This window comes from Geotrypetes seraphini, chromosome 2, assembly GCF_902459505.1.
Source record: "Geotrypetes seraphini chromosome 2, aGeoSer1.1, whole genome shotgun sequence".
Taxonomy (NCBI): Eukaryota; Metazoa; Chordata; class Amphibia; order Gymnophiona; family Dermophiidae; genus Geotrypetes; species Geotrypetes seraphini.
In genome coordinates this window covers 214,309,831-214,325,253 of record NC_047085.1, presented here as the reverse complement: position 1 = coordinate 214,325,253, position 15,423 = coordinate 214,309,831, and the positions used below count along the sequence as shown (strand labels likewise).

At 42.0% G+C, this 15,423-nt stretch overlaps 1 protein-coding gene across 7 annotated transcripts in view; it reads left to right on the top strand.

The window, feature by feature from the left end:
* Positions 1 to 15,423, top strand: part of CDH10 (cadherin 10) — a 518,016-nt gene that overhangs the window by 431,864 nt on the left and 70,729 nt on the right. For 6 of the 7 annotated variants that reach the window (XM_033934920.1, XM_033934922.1, XM_033934921.1 and 3 more), the window contains one exon: positions 6,875 to 7,128. In XM_033934920.1, coding sequence (XP_033790811.1) covers positions 6,875 to 7,128 — 254 coding nt within the window. Of the gene's footprint in view, positions 1 to 5,306; positions 5,433 to 6,873; positions 7,129 to 15,423 lie in introns of those variants that run through there. The other variant, XM_033934927.1, reaches the window with a different exon arrangement.

The window sequence follows — 15,423 nt, the reverse complement described above, 5'->3', positions numbered from 1 at the left end:
TGAGACACACACAGATACTTCTGATGGTGGGTCCCACATACAACTTGTGACACAACCACGTTATAACAAATGTAGAAGAACAATCAGTTGTTTGGTAAAGTTATATGTTTTCAAAGTTGTGGGATGTTGGCATATAGTACAATTTAAAGGCATTGGCAAACACTACATATTCCACAAGAAGCGTGTGCAGGTTCATGAACCATCTGAACTGGTTGAGATCTAAACTTCACTGGGGCCAAGTTCTTGCTTCAGGCATATGTTATATAAGGCCCCTCTTTGAATACAGAGTACAATTTTAATATATGCCAGGGTTGATATACCTTGCTACAGCCGGAGCTGTTAGAATATGACAAAAAACACAAATATGTTTCTCTTTAGGCTCCCATTTAAAAGATCTTAAAAAAATAAGTTCAGATTGGCATATAAAACCCTTAAATAAGCTTTTTGCACTACAGTATGTGGGTAGCTCCAGTCAATAAAAAGGCCTAAAATCATAGCTTGTTTCTGAAACTCTATGACTCCTCAAAAATTGTATTATAAGGATCGCTGTCCTCAAGCGTTGAGGATGACAGCTAGTATATGTCAAATAACTGATTTTCTCAATTTTCTTATGATATGCAGTAGTCTGTAATTCATGTCCCACTTTCGGAACCTGAATAACTAAAAGCACAACCTGATGGACGGTTTTAAATGGACATCCAAGGTGTTTATTCAATTTTTAAAAAAAACTTGTATAAATGTTATTCAGTGGACTGCTGTATGAACAGTATGTCATCAATAAAACATACCCAAATTTTTATGGTAGAAAAATAATGCAAGGGAAACATGTGTTTATGTTCAAAGGATGAGATACTTATATAAATTGGCAATATTTGGGGAAGCTGCTGTCCTCATAGCTATTCCTTGTCGTTGAACATAAAATTCACCGTGGAGCATAAAATACTACAAAATGCGGCAATCAGGCTGATTTTTAGGTTGAAGAAATACGATCACGTAACGCCCTCCTATCGAGTACTGCATTGGCTGCCAATGGAAGCGCAGGTGAAGTTTAAGTTTGGTTGCTTCTGTTTTAAGGCTTTCTTTGGTTTAGCTCCCAAATATATAATTGAGCTTTTCTCTTTTGCAACCAACAGACATAAGAGAAACTCGCATCTGAATTTTGTTTTTCCGCCTGTTAGAGGATGTAAATTTAAAAAACATCATCAAAATATTTTTTCATATCAAGCAGCGTTCTGGGGGGTAAGGATTTAGAACAATTGCTTTTGCTTACTGACACTTGTGGGGAATTTAAGAGACATCTAAAAACATATCCGTTTTCAAAGTATTTAGGCAGCTAATTCATAAAAATTTTATTGTGCACCATTTTGATCGTTTTAGTGTCTCTAATTATTAGCTTTTAACTTTTTTAGTTCTATTCAACTTCTTTTATTGTTTTTTTAAACTATTGTAAACCGCATAGAACTTTATGGCCTTGCGGTATATAAACTTTATGGCCTTGCGGTATATAAACTTTATGGCCTTGCGGTATATAAACTTTATGGCATTGCGGTATATATACTTTATGGCCTTGCGGTATATAAACAGAATAAACTTAGTCAATATTGTTAGAAAAGTAGTAGATACCAGAGTTGGTATACTGTGCTTGTTCAATGTTTCATTCACTAGGACCAGTGCTACATATTGTGGAATTCTGGTCTATGGATATCCATAGTGACTAATGTCAATATTTTGAAGATCTCTTACTGGTCTTATTTTGGCCATAAAATAAAGAGTAGTTTTCAGAATATAGAAAGGTTGCAGAACAAATGGTTTAAAAAAAGTACTCTTAAAAACTTTGATAATAGCTCTACTGCTGAGCCTCCCAGAGCAACAATGAGTCTACCTGGAGGTGACTTTATAGATTTATGTATTTTAGGAACCATGTAAAACATAGGTATATTTAGATTAGGTTTCAGGTGGACTATAACTCTTACATAAATAATAAAATTTTAGAAACTTAGGCTTCCTTTTACGAAACTGCGATAGCAGTTTCTAGCGTGAGGAGCCGCACTGAATGGCCCGCGCTGCTCCCGATGCTCATTGAGTTTTTATGAGCATCGGAAGCAGTGCGGGCCATTCAGCGTGGCTTCCTGCGCTAGAAACTGATATTGCAGTTTTGTAAAAGAGGGGGTTTGTTTCTGCCTTTATTAACTGTCCCTTGCAGTAAGCCTTACTTACTATCTTTGCTATTTCGGACACAATGTCAGACATGAGATCTTTCCATTTGGTGTTCCATGTGGGATTAAGTGATCAATTATTTCCTTCTGATAATCTATACGGTGTAAGAAAACTATAGATCCTCATTTATCTGCAGGCTTAATCATTAAATGGGAGAGTGTGGTGCAGTGGTTAAAACTATAGCCTCAGTACCCTGAAGTTATGGGTTCAAACCCACCCTGCTCTTTGTGACCCTGGGGAAGTCACTTAATCCCCCCATTGCCCCAGGTACATTAGATAGATTGTGAGCCCACTGGGACAGATAGGGAAAAATGCTTTGAGTACCTGAATAAATTCATGTAAACCGTTCTGAGCTCCCTGGGAGAACGGTATAGAAAAATAAATAAAATCATTTTAAATTCCCTAGTGGACAAATTGACATAAGATTTTCGATTAGGATTGGTCTCCAAAGTATTAATGACGTTCAGAATCAGGTTTCAAAAAGTGGCAATAGCAGGATCCAAAGGACCTACAGAAATCTAAGAAGACTGAGGATGCATGATAGCGTCATCTGCATACTGCATTGCATTTTGTCATATTCTAATTTAGCTCTGGCTATAGCACAGAGTATATATCAGCATTGACATGTATTAAAATTGTACTCTGTATTCCAAGAGGGACCTTGTATAGCATATTCATAGGGTAAGAACTTGGCCAATTATTTACTGTAATGTCAGTGAAGTTTAAATATCAACAAGTTCAGATGGTTCATGAACATGCACATACTTCTTTTGGAACATGGAGGGCCTGATTCTGTATAGGATGCCGGTCTCAGTGACCACCTAAGAAGCAGCCGAAAATCACGTGTCAATCACATACCGGCATCCCATGCAGAATCACATCTACATTAAAGCACAGATGCCTTACACTTCAATTCTAACTGGCACTCATGTCAACTGGCACCAGTTAGAATATTGTGCCTGTCTGATCATAAAGATAGCTGTCTCAGCCACCTATCTTTGCAAAGGGATCCTTTGCCATCAGCTGATTGCAACATGGAAATCCCCCAATCAGCTGAGATAGCAGGACTCCCCAAACCTGCGGCTTCAGGAAGTCCTGCAAGCTCAACTGATCAGGGAGAAATTCCCCTGCCGCAATCAGCTGTGGTGGGTAGAGGAACACACACACACCCTGACCCCCCCCCCCCCCACACACACACACAAGAACAGCAGGAGGGATGCCCACTCCCTCCTGCCTGATACCCCCCCAACACGCCAACCCTGAGCTCGGCAGGATAAATGCCCACTTTCTCCTGCCACTGGGCCCCCTTGAACCCCCGATACCCCAACCCAAACCCCTGATACATCCCCATACCTGTAGAGCAGGGTATCAAAGTCTCTCCTCGAGGGCAGCAATCCAGTGGGGTTTTCAGGATTTCCCCAATGAATATGCATGAGATCTATTTGCATGCACTGCTTTCATTGTATGCTAATAGATCTCATACATATTCATTGCGGAAATTCTGAAAACCCGACTGGATTGCGGCCCTCAAGGAGGGACTTTGACACCCCTGATGTAGAGAAAGACTGGCAAGAGGGATGCCTAGTCACTCTTGCTAGCAGGCAAGCCTCTTCATAATGGTGGGCCTTTCCCTTCCCAGTGCCTCTTGGGATGCATCGGGGAGGGTACTAAGGCCCTGATTGACCCAGGTGACTAAGGCCTCTCCCATAAGATGAGCCTTATGCACCTAGGCCAATCAGGGCCTTAGGCACCACCCCAGTGCATGGAGGGGCCCTAGGCACCTAGGATAATCAGGGTCTTAGTCCCCTCCCTGGTGCATATCAGGATGCACCGCGAAGGAGAAGACTAGGCATCCCTCTTGCCGGTCTTCCTCTACAGGTATGGGTTGAAGTCGTGGGTTTCAGGGGCCTGGTGACAGGAGGGAGTGGGTATCCCTCCTGACAATCTTGGGGGATATTGGGGGGGGGAGGTTCAGGCAGGAGAGAATGGGCATCCTTCCTGTCAATCTCAGGGGTGGGTGTTCGGGTGTCCTTTGCCCTCTGCATCCATTGAGCTGATCATGGCGGGGGAATTTCCCCTGATCAGCTCAGTCGGCAGGACTCCATGAAGCTACAGTTTAGGGGAGTCCTCCTGACTCAGCTGATCGGGGATTCCCATGCCATGATCAGCTCAACCGGCTGTAGTGTCTATTTTTACGATTATGAAACGTAGGCCAGCATTTTCCAGGCCTACATTTCAGGTATCTGTTGTACGTCTATGGAAACATGTAGGGACACTTAAACACGTCCAAGGCCACTTCTGGGTGAAATCATGCTCACAACCCATCTTGGGCAAGCTTAAGTGTCCCTACGCATCTCCATAGACCCACAATAGACATCTACAATGTAATTGTCCTTCCTCGCCTGAGTTTTGTTAGAAAACGTGCATCCTGATTGGCTGCCAGATGGAAGTAAGACACCTATCGCTGCCTAAAATCAGGATGCAGGGTTAGAGAATCAGGACTATAGTGCTTGTCCAATGTCTTTCAATTGTTCTATCTGGCAACATCCCACAACTTTGAAAACATATAGATTTTACTATACAACTATATTTTCTTCTACATTTGCTATATAGTTATTCATGTGCCTATATGTGGAACACACCATTAGAAATGTTCATGTGTGTCTCAATGAATATCGTCTAAAAGGGATTATTTGATGTTGGATGGTTTAATTTGTCCATCCCCTGGCACAGGTGAATATGCTGAAGCATGGCCCAATACATTTATTTGCCCAGAACCCTTGTGCTTTTCTTTGCTCTTCTCGTGGTTTGTATTTTAGCAGGTTCCAGTTACATATCAGGGAGTCAGAATCTTCTATTTAATGCTAAGGGAACAATACTGGATTTTTGAACTGCAATCTGTAGATCCACAGGGCCTGAATGATTGTACTGAATGGTCTACAATCGTGTGAGTCTATTGGCCTGAACATTGATACATTTCAAATCATTACCTAGGTTTCTCTGATGTAATTACATTAACTGATCCTTTTATTGCCTTCAGGAACAAGGAAATGAATGCCATGCAGCAAGCTGCTTAGTGCCATTTGAATGACCCTCCTTATGTTGGCAAAAGACTTTGTATGAACAGTGGAAAACGTTGAAGTGCCCCTGAGGAAGGATTCTCCAAAACAGAGTGCTCTGTTGGACTCTCATACCATCATTTTTATTTGTACCAGATAAGTACATTTTCTATGGTATTGTAATCAGCCCTGCTACACGTGGTATATGGAGTGGCACAATTTTTCATTCTCTGGATTTAAGAGAGACTTTTCAATTTGAAGATATTTGTCTAATTTGGAAGACATTTATGAATATAAATATTTATCACTTTTTGGTTTATTACACTGTAGAATTTACAAAGAAGGGTTTGCATGATGTGGGCAAGCAACTTTGATAGTCCATTTTCTTAAGGGCAATTTAAAAAAATATTGCCAAAGCCTTAGAGCTTTGTCATACATGAGTATCTCTTCCAAAAAAAACTAAAAAAAAGATCATTTATAGTTTGAAGAGGGATTAGTTCTTTGAAAACAATATATTTGGGTTGGGCAATTTTCAAAAACTTCACCTGTCAGATACTTATTTTACAAAAAGTGTACAGCAGGACAAAATTATTAAGAAACACTAACCCCCTCTTCTACTAAACCGCGCTAGCGGTTTTAGTGTGGGGAGACACGCTGCTCCTGACGCTCATAGAGTTCTTATGAGCGTCGGGAGTAACGCGGGCCATTGAGCGCGGCTCCTGGCGCTAAAACCGCTAGTGCGGTTTAATAGAAGAGGCCCTAAATAATATGATTGAAATCAAATTACATAATAAAGAGCTTCTTTTACACTGCTAGCAACATTAGCCATGCTGATATTGGGTTATACTAATAATTTATAACAGAACCTGGGTGCTCAGGTGCCATTAAAGGATGAGGTCCTAAATGGAGGTGCTTAGCTCTATAGAGAAGATAATTCTATAAAAAAGTACCTAGCATTAGATGCCTAATAGGGCACCTACTTCATTTTATTTATTAATTTATTTAGCCCATCCTCCCAAAAGAGCCCAGAACGGGTTACAAGAGTACATACACAGTTTAGATTGCAGACATTTTTGGAAAACGTGAAAGTGTGATAGATTTTTTAAATAAATAGATACATTCTAGTTGTATTAATACCTGACTCATGCCAGATGGACATTTCTAACATTACGAACATAACGGGCTCCTTTTACAAAGGCGCACTAGCGTTTTTAGCGCACGTACTGGATTAGCGCGCGCTAGCTGAAAAATTACAGCCTGCTTAAAAGGAGGCGGTAGCGGCTAGCGCGCGCAGCATTTTAGCGTGCACTAAAACTGCTAGCGCACCTTTGTAAAAGGAGCCCCAAATGAATGAATGAGTCATGCCAGAGGTCTCAGATGTCACCGACATGATTTTATATGGCCAAAATTGAAAAGACAATGAAAGCTGACGAGTTTTTATACTATCCAGTTACAACTGTTGTGAATTCTATTATTCCTTATGCTTTAGTAGTTTTAGCTGAAAAATTATGTACATTGTCTTTTTTCTTCAATCTATCTTTCAACCAAAGCAGTCATAATAACTCCTTTCCCATTTGTCTCCTCCTTTCCATTCCAAGCCATTAGATTATGAGGCCAAGCGACTGTACACTCTGAAAGTGGAGGCAATGAACACTCATGTGGATCCACGTTTTTACTATCTTGGGCCTTTCAAGGACTCCACTACTGTGAAAATCTCGATAGAGGATGTGGATGAACCACCTATCTTTAGCAGATCGTCTTACCTCTTTGAAGCCCAGGAAGATACTGACATGGGAACAATTATAGGGACTGTGATGGCTCGAGATCCTGATGCTGCTTCCAGTCCTACCAGGTCATTTTAAAAGAAAAATACACATTTAAAAGTTGATTATCTCTGAATTCATGTCTTTTTTTTTCTATAAATCTTTATTCATTTTTAAAACTCACAATAAGTGTAACATAAAATACAATCATTTTATATTTTAACATCACTTAATATATCATCAAATTTGAACTCTCACCAAATATTTCCCTTCCCTTATATCCAATAATTATTCATAAGCAATAGAAATCATGAAATATTCCCACCCACCCCCACCTCACCCTGGACATGTATGAACAAAAGGGAAAAATTAATATTTGCTCTATGCAGTAATTTCAATCTTTAGAGTATCTTGTTAATGGCTCCCAAATAACCTGAAATTTCTTAAAATTTCCTTGCTGCATGGCAATTATCCTTTCCATTTTGAAAATGTGACACAAAGAGTTCCACCAAAAGCTATAATTCAGCCTATCCCAATTTTTCCAATTATTCGTAATCTGTTGTATGGCAACCCTTGTCATAATGAGTAGAAGCTTATTATTATTAGAGGATATTTGGCTTTTAGCCCTCTTTGACATGCCAAACAATACGGTGTCATAGGATAATGCCACCGGATTATCTAACAAATTATTTATTTGACTCCATATTGATTTCCAGAAAGCAAGTATCAATGGAAAATAGAATAACAAATGATCTAATGTCCCAGCTTCAAGATGACAGTGCCAGCATCTATTAGATTTAGAGCTATCTAATTTCTGTAAACGAACTAGGGTCCAAAATGCTCTATGTAACAGAAAAAAAACAAGTTTGTCTCATATATGCCGACACTGTACATCTCATCCTCCAAGCCCAAATATGTGGCCATTGAGATAATATGAGTTCATGTCTTTGTTCATTGTATCTCCAAAGATTATTTTTCTTGCACTGCCTGTAATCCTGATTTTACTAAACATCTAGCCAATAGCATAGGTTTTACTTCATTCTTATACAATATTATAGTTTTCATTATAAAGGACATATCATTCCAGCAATGACGCTACTAGCTGATATAGAGGGACATTTTCAATATGACATTCAAATCCAAGTTTTAGACATTTTGGCCTGGATTCTGCAAACTGCGTCCTGATTATAGGCAGCTGTAGGCGTCCTACAGCTGTCTAATCAGCCAATCAGAATGCACATTTAAAAAAAAAATGCTCTCCAGGCAGGCTGCCTATGTTGAAGGTGCCTCCGGAAGCCTAGGGAGGCCTAGGCGGCAGCCTTAGGCAAACCTAGGCAACCCTACACATCTCCCTAGTAGAGCGGGCAATGCTTACAATATATAATCGTGGCAAGGGATCTCCCTGCTGCAATTAGTATAGCCCCCCTCCCCCTAAATGAATGAGGCAAGAGGGAAGCCCAATCCCTCCTGCTGAAATACCCCCCCCCCATCCAACCCTGATGATAGCCGGCAGGAGGTTTCCCAACCCTTCCTGCTGAGAGGCCCCCCAAACCCACCCCACCCCTGACGATCACGGCAGAAGTGCGCCCAACCCCTCCTGCCGGTAGGCTCTCCACCCTTTCCGAAGATTGATAGCAGGAGGATGCTCAATCCCTCCTGACAGACCCTCTCAACGAAACCCCTCATTCCCGAATCCCCCTAACATAAACCCCCAAACCTCCTTCCCTGGACCCCCCTCAATGAAGCCCCCCGCCCCCTCCCCGGAACCCACCTCATGGGTTCACCTAGCAAGTTGGATGGATGGATGGACAGGTCCTTGCACCTGCCGGCTGGAAGGCCCGCCTCCTATGGGTTGGGCAGTGAAGGGGTGGGCCCACCTCATTTGGACAGAGATGGGCCTGCCTGCTGGCAGGTGCGAGTACCCAGCCAGCCGGCCAACTTGCTAGGTGAGTTTGAGGGGGTTCCGCGGAGGGGGTAGGTCATTTCATTAGGGGGTTTCAGGGACAGGGGGTTCGATGGGGGGGTATGGCAGGAGGGATTGGGCACCCTCCTGCTGGCGATCTTCAGGAAAGGGTGGAGAACCTACCGGCAGGAATGGTTGGGCACCCTCCTGCCACAATCGTCTGAGGTGGTGGGGCGGGGGGGCCTACCGGCAGGAGGGTTTGGATACCCTTCTGCAGGCGATTGTCGAGGGCGGGTGGGAGGTCTTTCAGCAGGCGGGATTGGGCATCCCTCCTGCCTCGTTCATTAGGGAGAGGGGGAAACTGTTAGCCACATCCAATCAACCCCCATTTGCTTATTGTAGGTCAGTGAATTTGTCAGACCTGCCTGAATCAGAAACGGATTGTTCCAATTCGGACAAGTTAGTGAATCTAGCCCAATTGTTCTTAATGTATGGCTCTGTCCTATTTGATATTGTACTTCTTTTCTCCTCTCTATTGATTTTAAATTGTTAACCACTTTGATAATAATAATGATAATAATAATAATTTATTTTATTGTATACCGCCACCACCGACAGTTCTGGGCAGTTCACAACAGTAAACTTAAACATTTCAGTTACAAAATACAATTTCAAAAACGCACAACAGTAAATACTACATCATTTAAAATACAGCATCTAAAATTCAATAAAAATACATAGCCTAATTAAAACGCCACTGTAAATATATGAATAAGAATCAGCATTATTATTTTTCAAATAAATAAGTTTTCAGTAGTTTCCTAAATGTAAGGTATGAAGAAGTTTGAGCAATCAACGGGCTCATCCAGAAGTTCATCTTCCCCGCCTGATATCCCAATGTCCTGTCCCAAAACGTTTTGTAACGACAGGCCCTAGGGGTAGGGAAGATGAACATACCTGAATTTCTGGTACATTTTTTGGAAGTGAACAAGTTCAGAGAAGCTACCAAATAAGAGGATAGTAAACAAAAAAGAGCCTTATAGCAGATACACCCAAACTTAAAAAACACTCTGGCCCCAAAAGGCAGCCAGTGCAATCTGGCATAAAAAGGACTAACGTGATCATATTTTTTGAGGTCAAAGATCAGGCGAACTGCAGCATTCTGAATCTTTTTTGATAACCCCAAATAAATAATATTGCAATAATCCAGGGTAGACAATACAATAGACTGGACCAACAACAGGAAGGACTCCATATCAAAATACTTCTTAATTGTTCTCAACTTCCATAATAGTGCATAACTTTTTTAAATTAATAAATCCGTATGCTTCCTAAAAGTCAAACTGCGATCCAGAATTATTCCCAATATTTTCAAATCTGCCAATTAGCAAAGGTGGTATAGCAAATCTTAATGAACATAAACATAAATGCCGCAGAATATTAGCAGCTAACTCAACCAAGTGATTTTACTAGTCAGTGGCCAGTTAAATAATTTTGACTATCAGGCAGTGACACCGAAGCCCATTCATTCCCAATGGGCTTCGGTGCAATTACCGTGGACCACCATAGTAATTGGCTTTGTGAAAGAAGGCCTGAGTCTGTATTTGGTTTCTTTCAGAATGTCAACAGGGAATATGGCTTCTTTCTCTGATACCTTGCACCTTTACTCTAAGAGGTTTCATTTTTAATTTTATCACTTGAGGAAGTTTTAAACATTTTTTTTATAGTTTATAGGTTTTTTTAAATTTATAATCCACCTTGTAAAAAGCGGAGAACAAAATAAACATAAACAATAAAAATACAGACATACAATATATACATAAGATTCATACTACTAAAACCATAATATTCTCCACAAACCTTAAAATCTGTTCAATAAATGCTACATGCTAATCCCCAATACTCCTTACTCTAACTCAGCTCCCATACTTCATTTAACAAAATAGATGATGTTTATGGTTGACATGGAACGGCATTTTCAATGACATTTAAATCTGAGTTTAGACATTTTGCAGAAAACATCCATGACTATTTTCAAAACTGAAAAACATCTATATTTTTGTTTTTAAAAAATGGTCATTTCCTAGATATGATTGCGCTCGGGATGTTTATCTTTTAGAACTATTTTAGAAAGAAAAAAAAATCTAAATGAAAAATGCACACAAAAAAGCCATTGGGACATAGGAGGACCAGCATTTGTAGCAGACTAGCCACACAGACATCTTAGCAGAGCAGGAGCTTTCTAGGGCAGTGTTTCTCAACTACAAGCCAAGTACCCCCTAAGCCTAACAAATACCAACTGAGTACCCCTGCCCAAGCTCCGCCCCTAACCCCACCCCCAAAATAATAGTACTAATTGTAACACAATTTCTTCCATCCATTTTTCCTGCCCTTTCTCCCTATTGTTCCCACATCCCTTAAGTTAACTCAACTTGTACGTCATCTCAACTTGTACTTCACTAATCTTTTGTAAACCGCATAGAACTTAACGGTACTGCGGTATATAAACTGTTATTATTATTATTAATATATACACACAATATAATCTTATTAATACATAATGGTAACCACAAAATAAAAAACAAACAAACCACAAAGCACAGTGTGCGCACAGAAAATGTTAATTATCATTTATATTTGGGGGGGGTTCAAAGAGGTCAAGGCAGATGACTTTAAAATATGCAATCAGTAACAACTATAGAAAAATAGACAAATATAGAGCAAAATATAAACAGCAGATATAAATTCACAAAACTGATACATTTTGATCACTAAATTGAAAATAAAATTATTTTTCCTACCTTTGTATGGTGGTTAAATGAGTCTTTGGTTGCATTTCCAATATTTCTTTCTTTCAGCCTCCTGCACGCGTCCTCTCCTCTGGACCCCATTCCTTTCCCAACCAACATCTCTCTCTGTCCCTTCATGAATCCAACTTTTCTTCCTCTCTCTTCCACCCCTATTTGCAATATGTCTCCCTCTCTCTCTCTCTCTCTCTGTCTCTCTCTCTCATTGTCCATCTGTCTTCAGAGATCCAGGCATCTCTCCCACCTCATCTACTGCCACATCCATCATTTATCCCTCTCCCATCTCCTGGATCATGTGTAGCATTTCTCACCACTGCCTACCAGCCCCATGCCCATTTCTCCTTCTATTACCCCTCTCCAGCACAATGCCACATCTCTCCCTCCATCACTATGTCCAACATTCCTCCCCCTTGCATCCCCTTCAATCTGTCCCTCTGTTCCCTCTCCACCACCATATCCAACATTTATCCCTCTCATCCTTCTATTTCCCATGCATCTCTATCTCACTCCTTTCTCTCTCTATGCCCAATTTTCCTTTCTTCCTTTCCTCATGTGCACCATCTCTCACACACTCATGCTGATCAATTCTCCCTTTCTATTCCCTCCCTCCTCTGTCCCAAGTTAGTGCCCTCATCTTCATGCCTCTTCCCCTCCTTCTGTATCGAGTTCATGCCCCTCCCCCTGAAGCCAACCTGTCTACAGAAGTCGCAGGTGCCACCAGGGATCCCTGCCTGCACCCGCTGAAGCCACTGCCGAGGGGATCCCTCCCTGCCTGCCCACTCACTGCATCACTCCCCACCCCTAAAGCCGACCCTGCCACCTCACCATAGCTGACATACTCCATCACCACCAGCATCAACTCCATACAGGGATGGTCCAGGGCACATGCTGCAACTCACACATTGCACACAGCCAGCTCACAAAGCTTCCCCCCAACGTCAATTCTGACATCGGCGAGAAGGTTCTGGGCCAGCCAGGCAGTGATCGGCTGGTCCGAAACCTTCTCTCAGACGTCAGAATTGATGTCTGGGGGAAGGCTTGTGGGCCAGCCACATGCAGTGTGTGAGTTGCTGCATGTGGCCTGGTCCATCTCTGTGCGGAGTTGCTGCTGGTGGTGTGATGGAGCATGCCAGCTCCAGTGAGGTGGGAAGGTTGGCTTCAGGGGTGGGGGATAGTGCAGTGGGCGGGCACACAGGGAGATATGGAGGAATCTCCGGCACCGGCGGCTTTAGCGGGGGGGGGGGGGGGCAGGCAGAGATGCCCAGCGGGAGGCAGGGAGGGATCCCCAGAGGCGGCCAGGCCACGTATCCCACTGCTCTAGGAGACATTGCTGTGAAACTTCATAGAAAAGCCCAGGTACACATCTCACCATAACCCCCTTACATTGAATGCTGCCCTCACTTTCTGCCTATTTCTATAGGGATTTAAGACTTACACATTAAACTGCTTATTTGCAGATAAACAGCAACCTTTGAGTGTGTTTTGTTGTTTTTTTTCAACAGTGAAGCTGATGATCAGAGTCACAAAGAGGCATCAGGGAGCAAACAAATATCTAGTGGAACAGATTTTAGTCTTCTAATGCAACATTATTATATTCTTCATACCAAACAGAAGGTTACTGCTTTCCAGAAAAGTGTGTGAAAACTATGTTTTCCTAACACCTTTTCATATGAGTAGGCTCATATTGCATTACAATCATCCTTGTAAATTGACATCAATTTTTATGGTTAACAAATACAAAAACTTATATAAATACTAGCTGATCACCTGTCTTTGCCCGGATATCCCAGTCCCGGAAATCCCAATCCCAGATATCCCAATCTCAGCAGCAAGAATGGCTCTATGGGGCTGATCTTGGACTTAAACGGCATCGGGAGTGTTTCAGCAAACCCAAAAACTATGGATTAGGCACTTATCTTTCATATCCTGTAGTTGGGTCTCACACTGCTGTACTGTCTCTGAAGCTCTAGATGTAGCACCTCTCTGTTTCATATCCTATAGTCAGGCCTTATGCTGCTGGACTATCTCTGAAGCTCTATATGTAGCTTTGATTGTACTTGGTCACTTGGGGGCCATTTGGAGATGACTTGGTCACTTCATTGCCCAACCTTCACACAATTGGTCAAAGCAATATCTGTCTTTTTTCAATGATTTTTTACATGTTACCCCCTTCCCACCCCCACAGTATTTTTCCCTAGATAGTAATTGATATGTACAGTATACCAAGTTTGGTTGAAATCTGTCCATGCATTTCAAAGTTATGCTGGAACATACATACATCCGATTTTATATAGGTAGAGTACAAAGCCAATGTGGAGGTCAGAAATTAAATGCTTTGTAAAGAGAAAGTTAAAATGTTTGCTTTATTCATACATTTAAAGATAATATGTAGAAATAAAAAGAAATAAAACAAAACAAAAAGAGGTTCATAATCGAAACAGAAATACATCTAAATCCACCTAAATCGGCACTTGGATGATCAAAAAGTGCCGCTAATTGAAACGGGTTTTAGACGTATCTAAAAGCAGCTTAGGCCTTTTCCCTGCCGCTGTATGCCCAGAGTGAAAAGGGGTGTTTTTTAAGGAGTGGTTAGGGCGGGAGGTAGGCAGGATGTGGGCTGGCCTATACTTAGTCATCCTGCAGCGATAATTGAAAATTCAACGAGACTTCCTAGACGTAACATATACATTGTGACTTAGGTGATTTAAAAACAGGCTTAAGTGCCCAGAAGGTATCAAAAGTGACCAGATAACCACTGCAGGGACAAAGTAAAGATCCACACACACTCCCCCAGTGATCACTGTCCCCCCATCACCATAAAAACTCAGAATAAAAAAGTACATACCTGCCTCCATAGGAAAGCCTAGTAGAGCTGCACAGAGGTGTCTTATGTAGTCGGGGGTGGGGGTGGGGAGGTGGACTAGCGAACCATAGAGAGGAGGACCCAGGCCCATAAGCCACTCTAACCACTGCATTCATGGTAAAACATGTGCACCCACCAACCCCCCCCAAACCCTACTGTACGACCATATAGGAGCCACCTGCAGCTATAAGGGCTATTGGGGTGGTAGTTAGGTGGGTATAGTAGGTTTTGGGGGGACTCACCATGACCTATAAGGGAGTTGTGGTAAGATGTTTATATGGTACCCTTATTGTGAAATTCACAGCAGTAACCTATAAGGTATACCACTACTGTGTTGCCATGTCTGGGTGTCCAGTCCATCACTTGCTGGTCCCTCCCATGTCCAAAAGATCTTGTTCTATACATTTTTGATTTGGATGATTTTTTTGGACGAGAATGGGGTATAGAGAAAGATGATTTAGCGGTCTGGACAATCAAACAGCTGGACGTACAAGTAGATGATTCTGAAAAAAATAATATTTTGGACGTATTTTTCGAGAATGGACTTTGGACTAGAGAATGACATGGTGGCAGTTACCCACAGCTATCCGCAGGTAACCCGCCGAAACGGTGGGGGGGGGAAAGTGCTCACTGCGGGCACGTGGACAGGGCCATCCACCGCCCAATGGAGCAGTGAATGGCCTTGTCCCTGCAGTTAAGGGAGGGAAGGCGCGCGGTCACCGATCACACATAGCTCCCTCCCTACCTCCCCCTTACCTTTGTGGCACTTTAGAAAAGAAATTGAAGCCGGCGAAGCCTGCCTGTGCCTCCC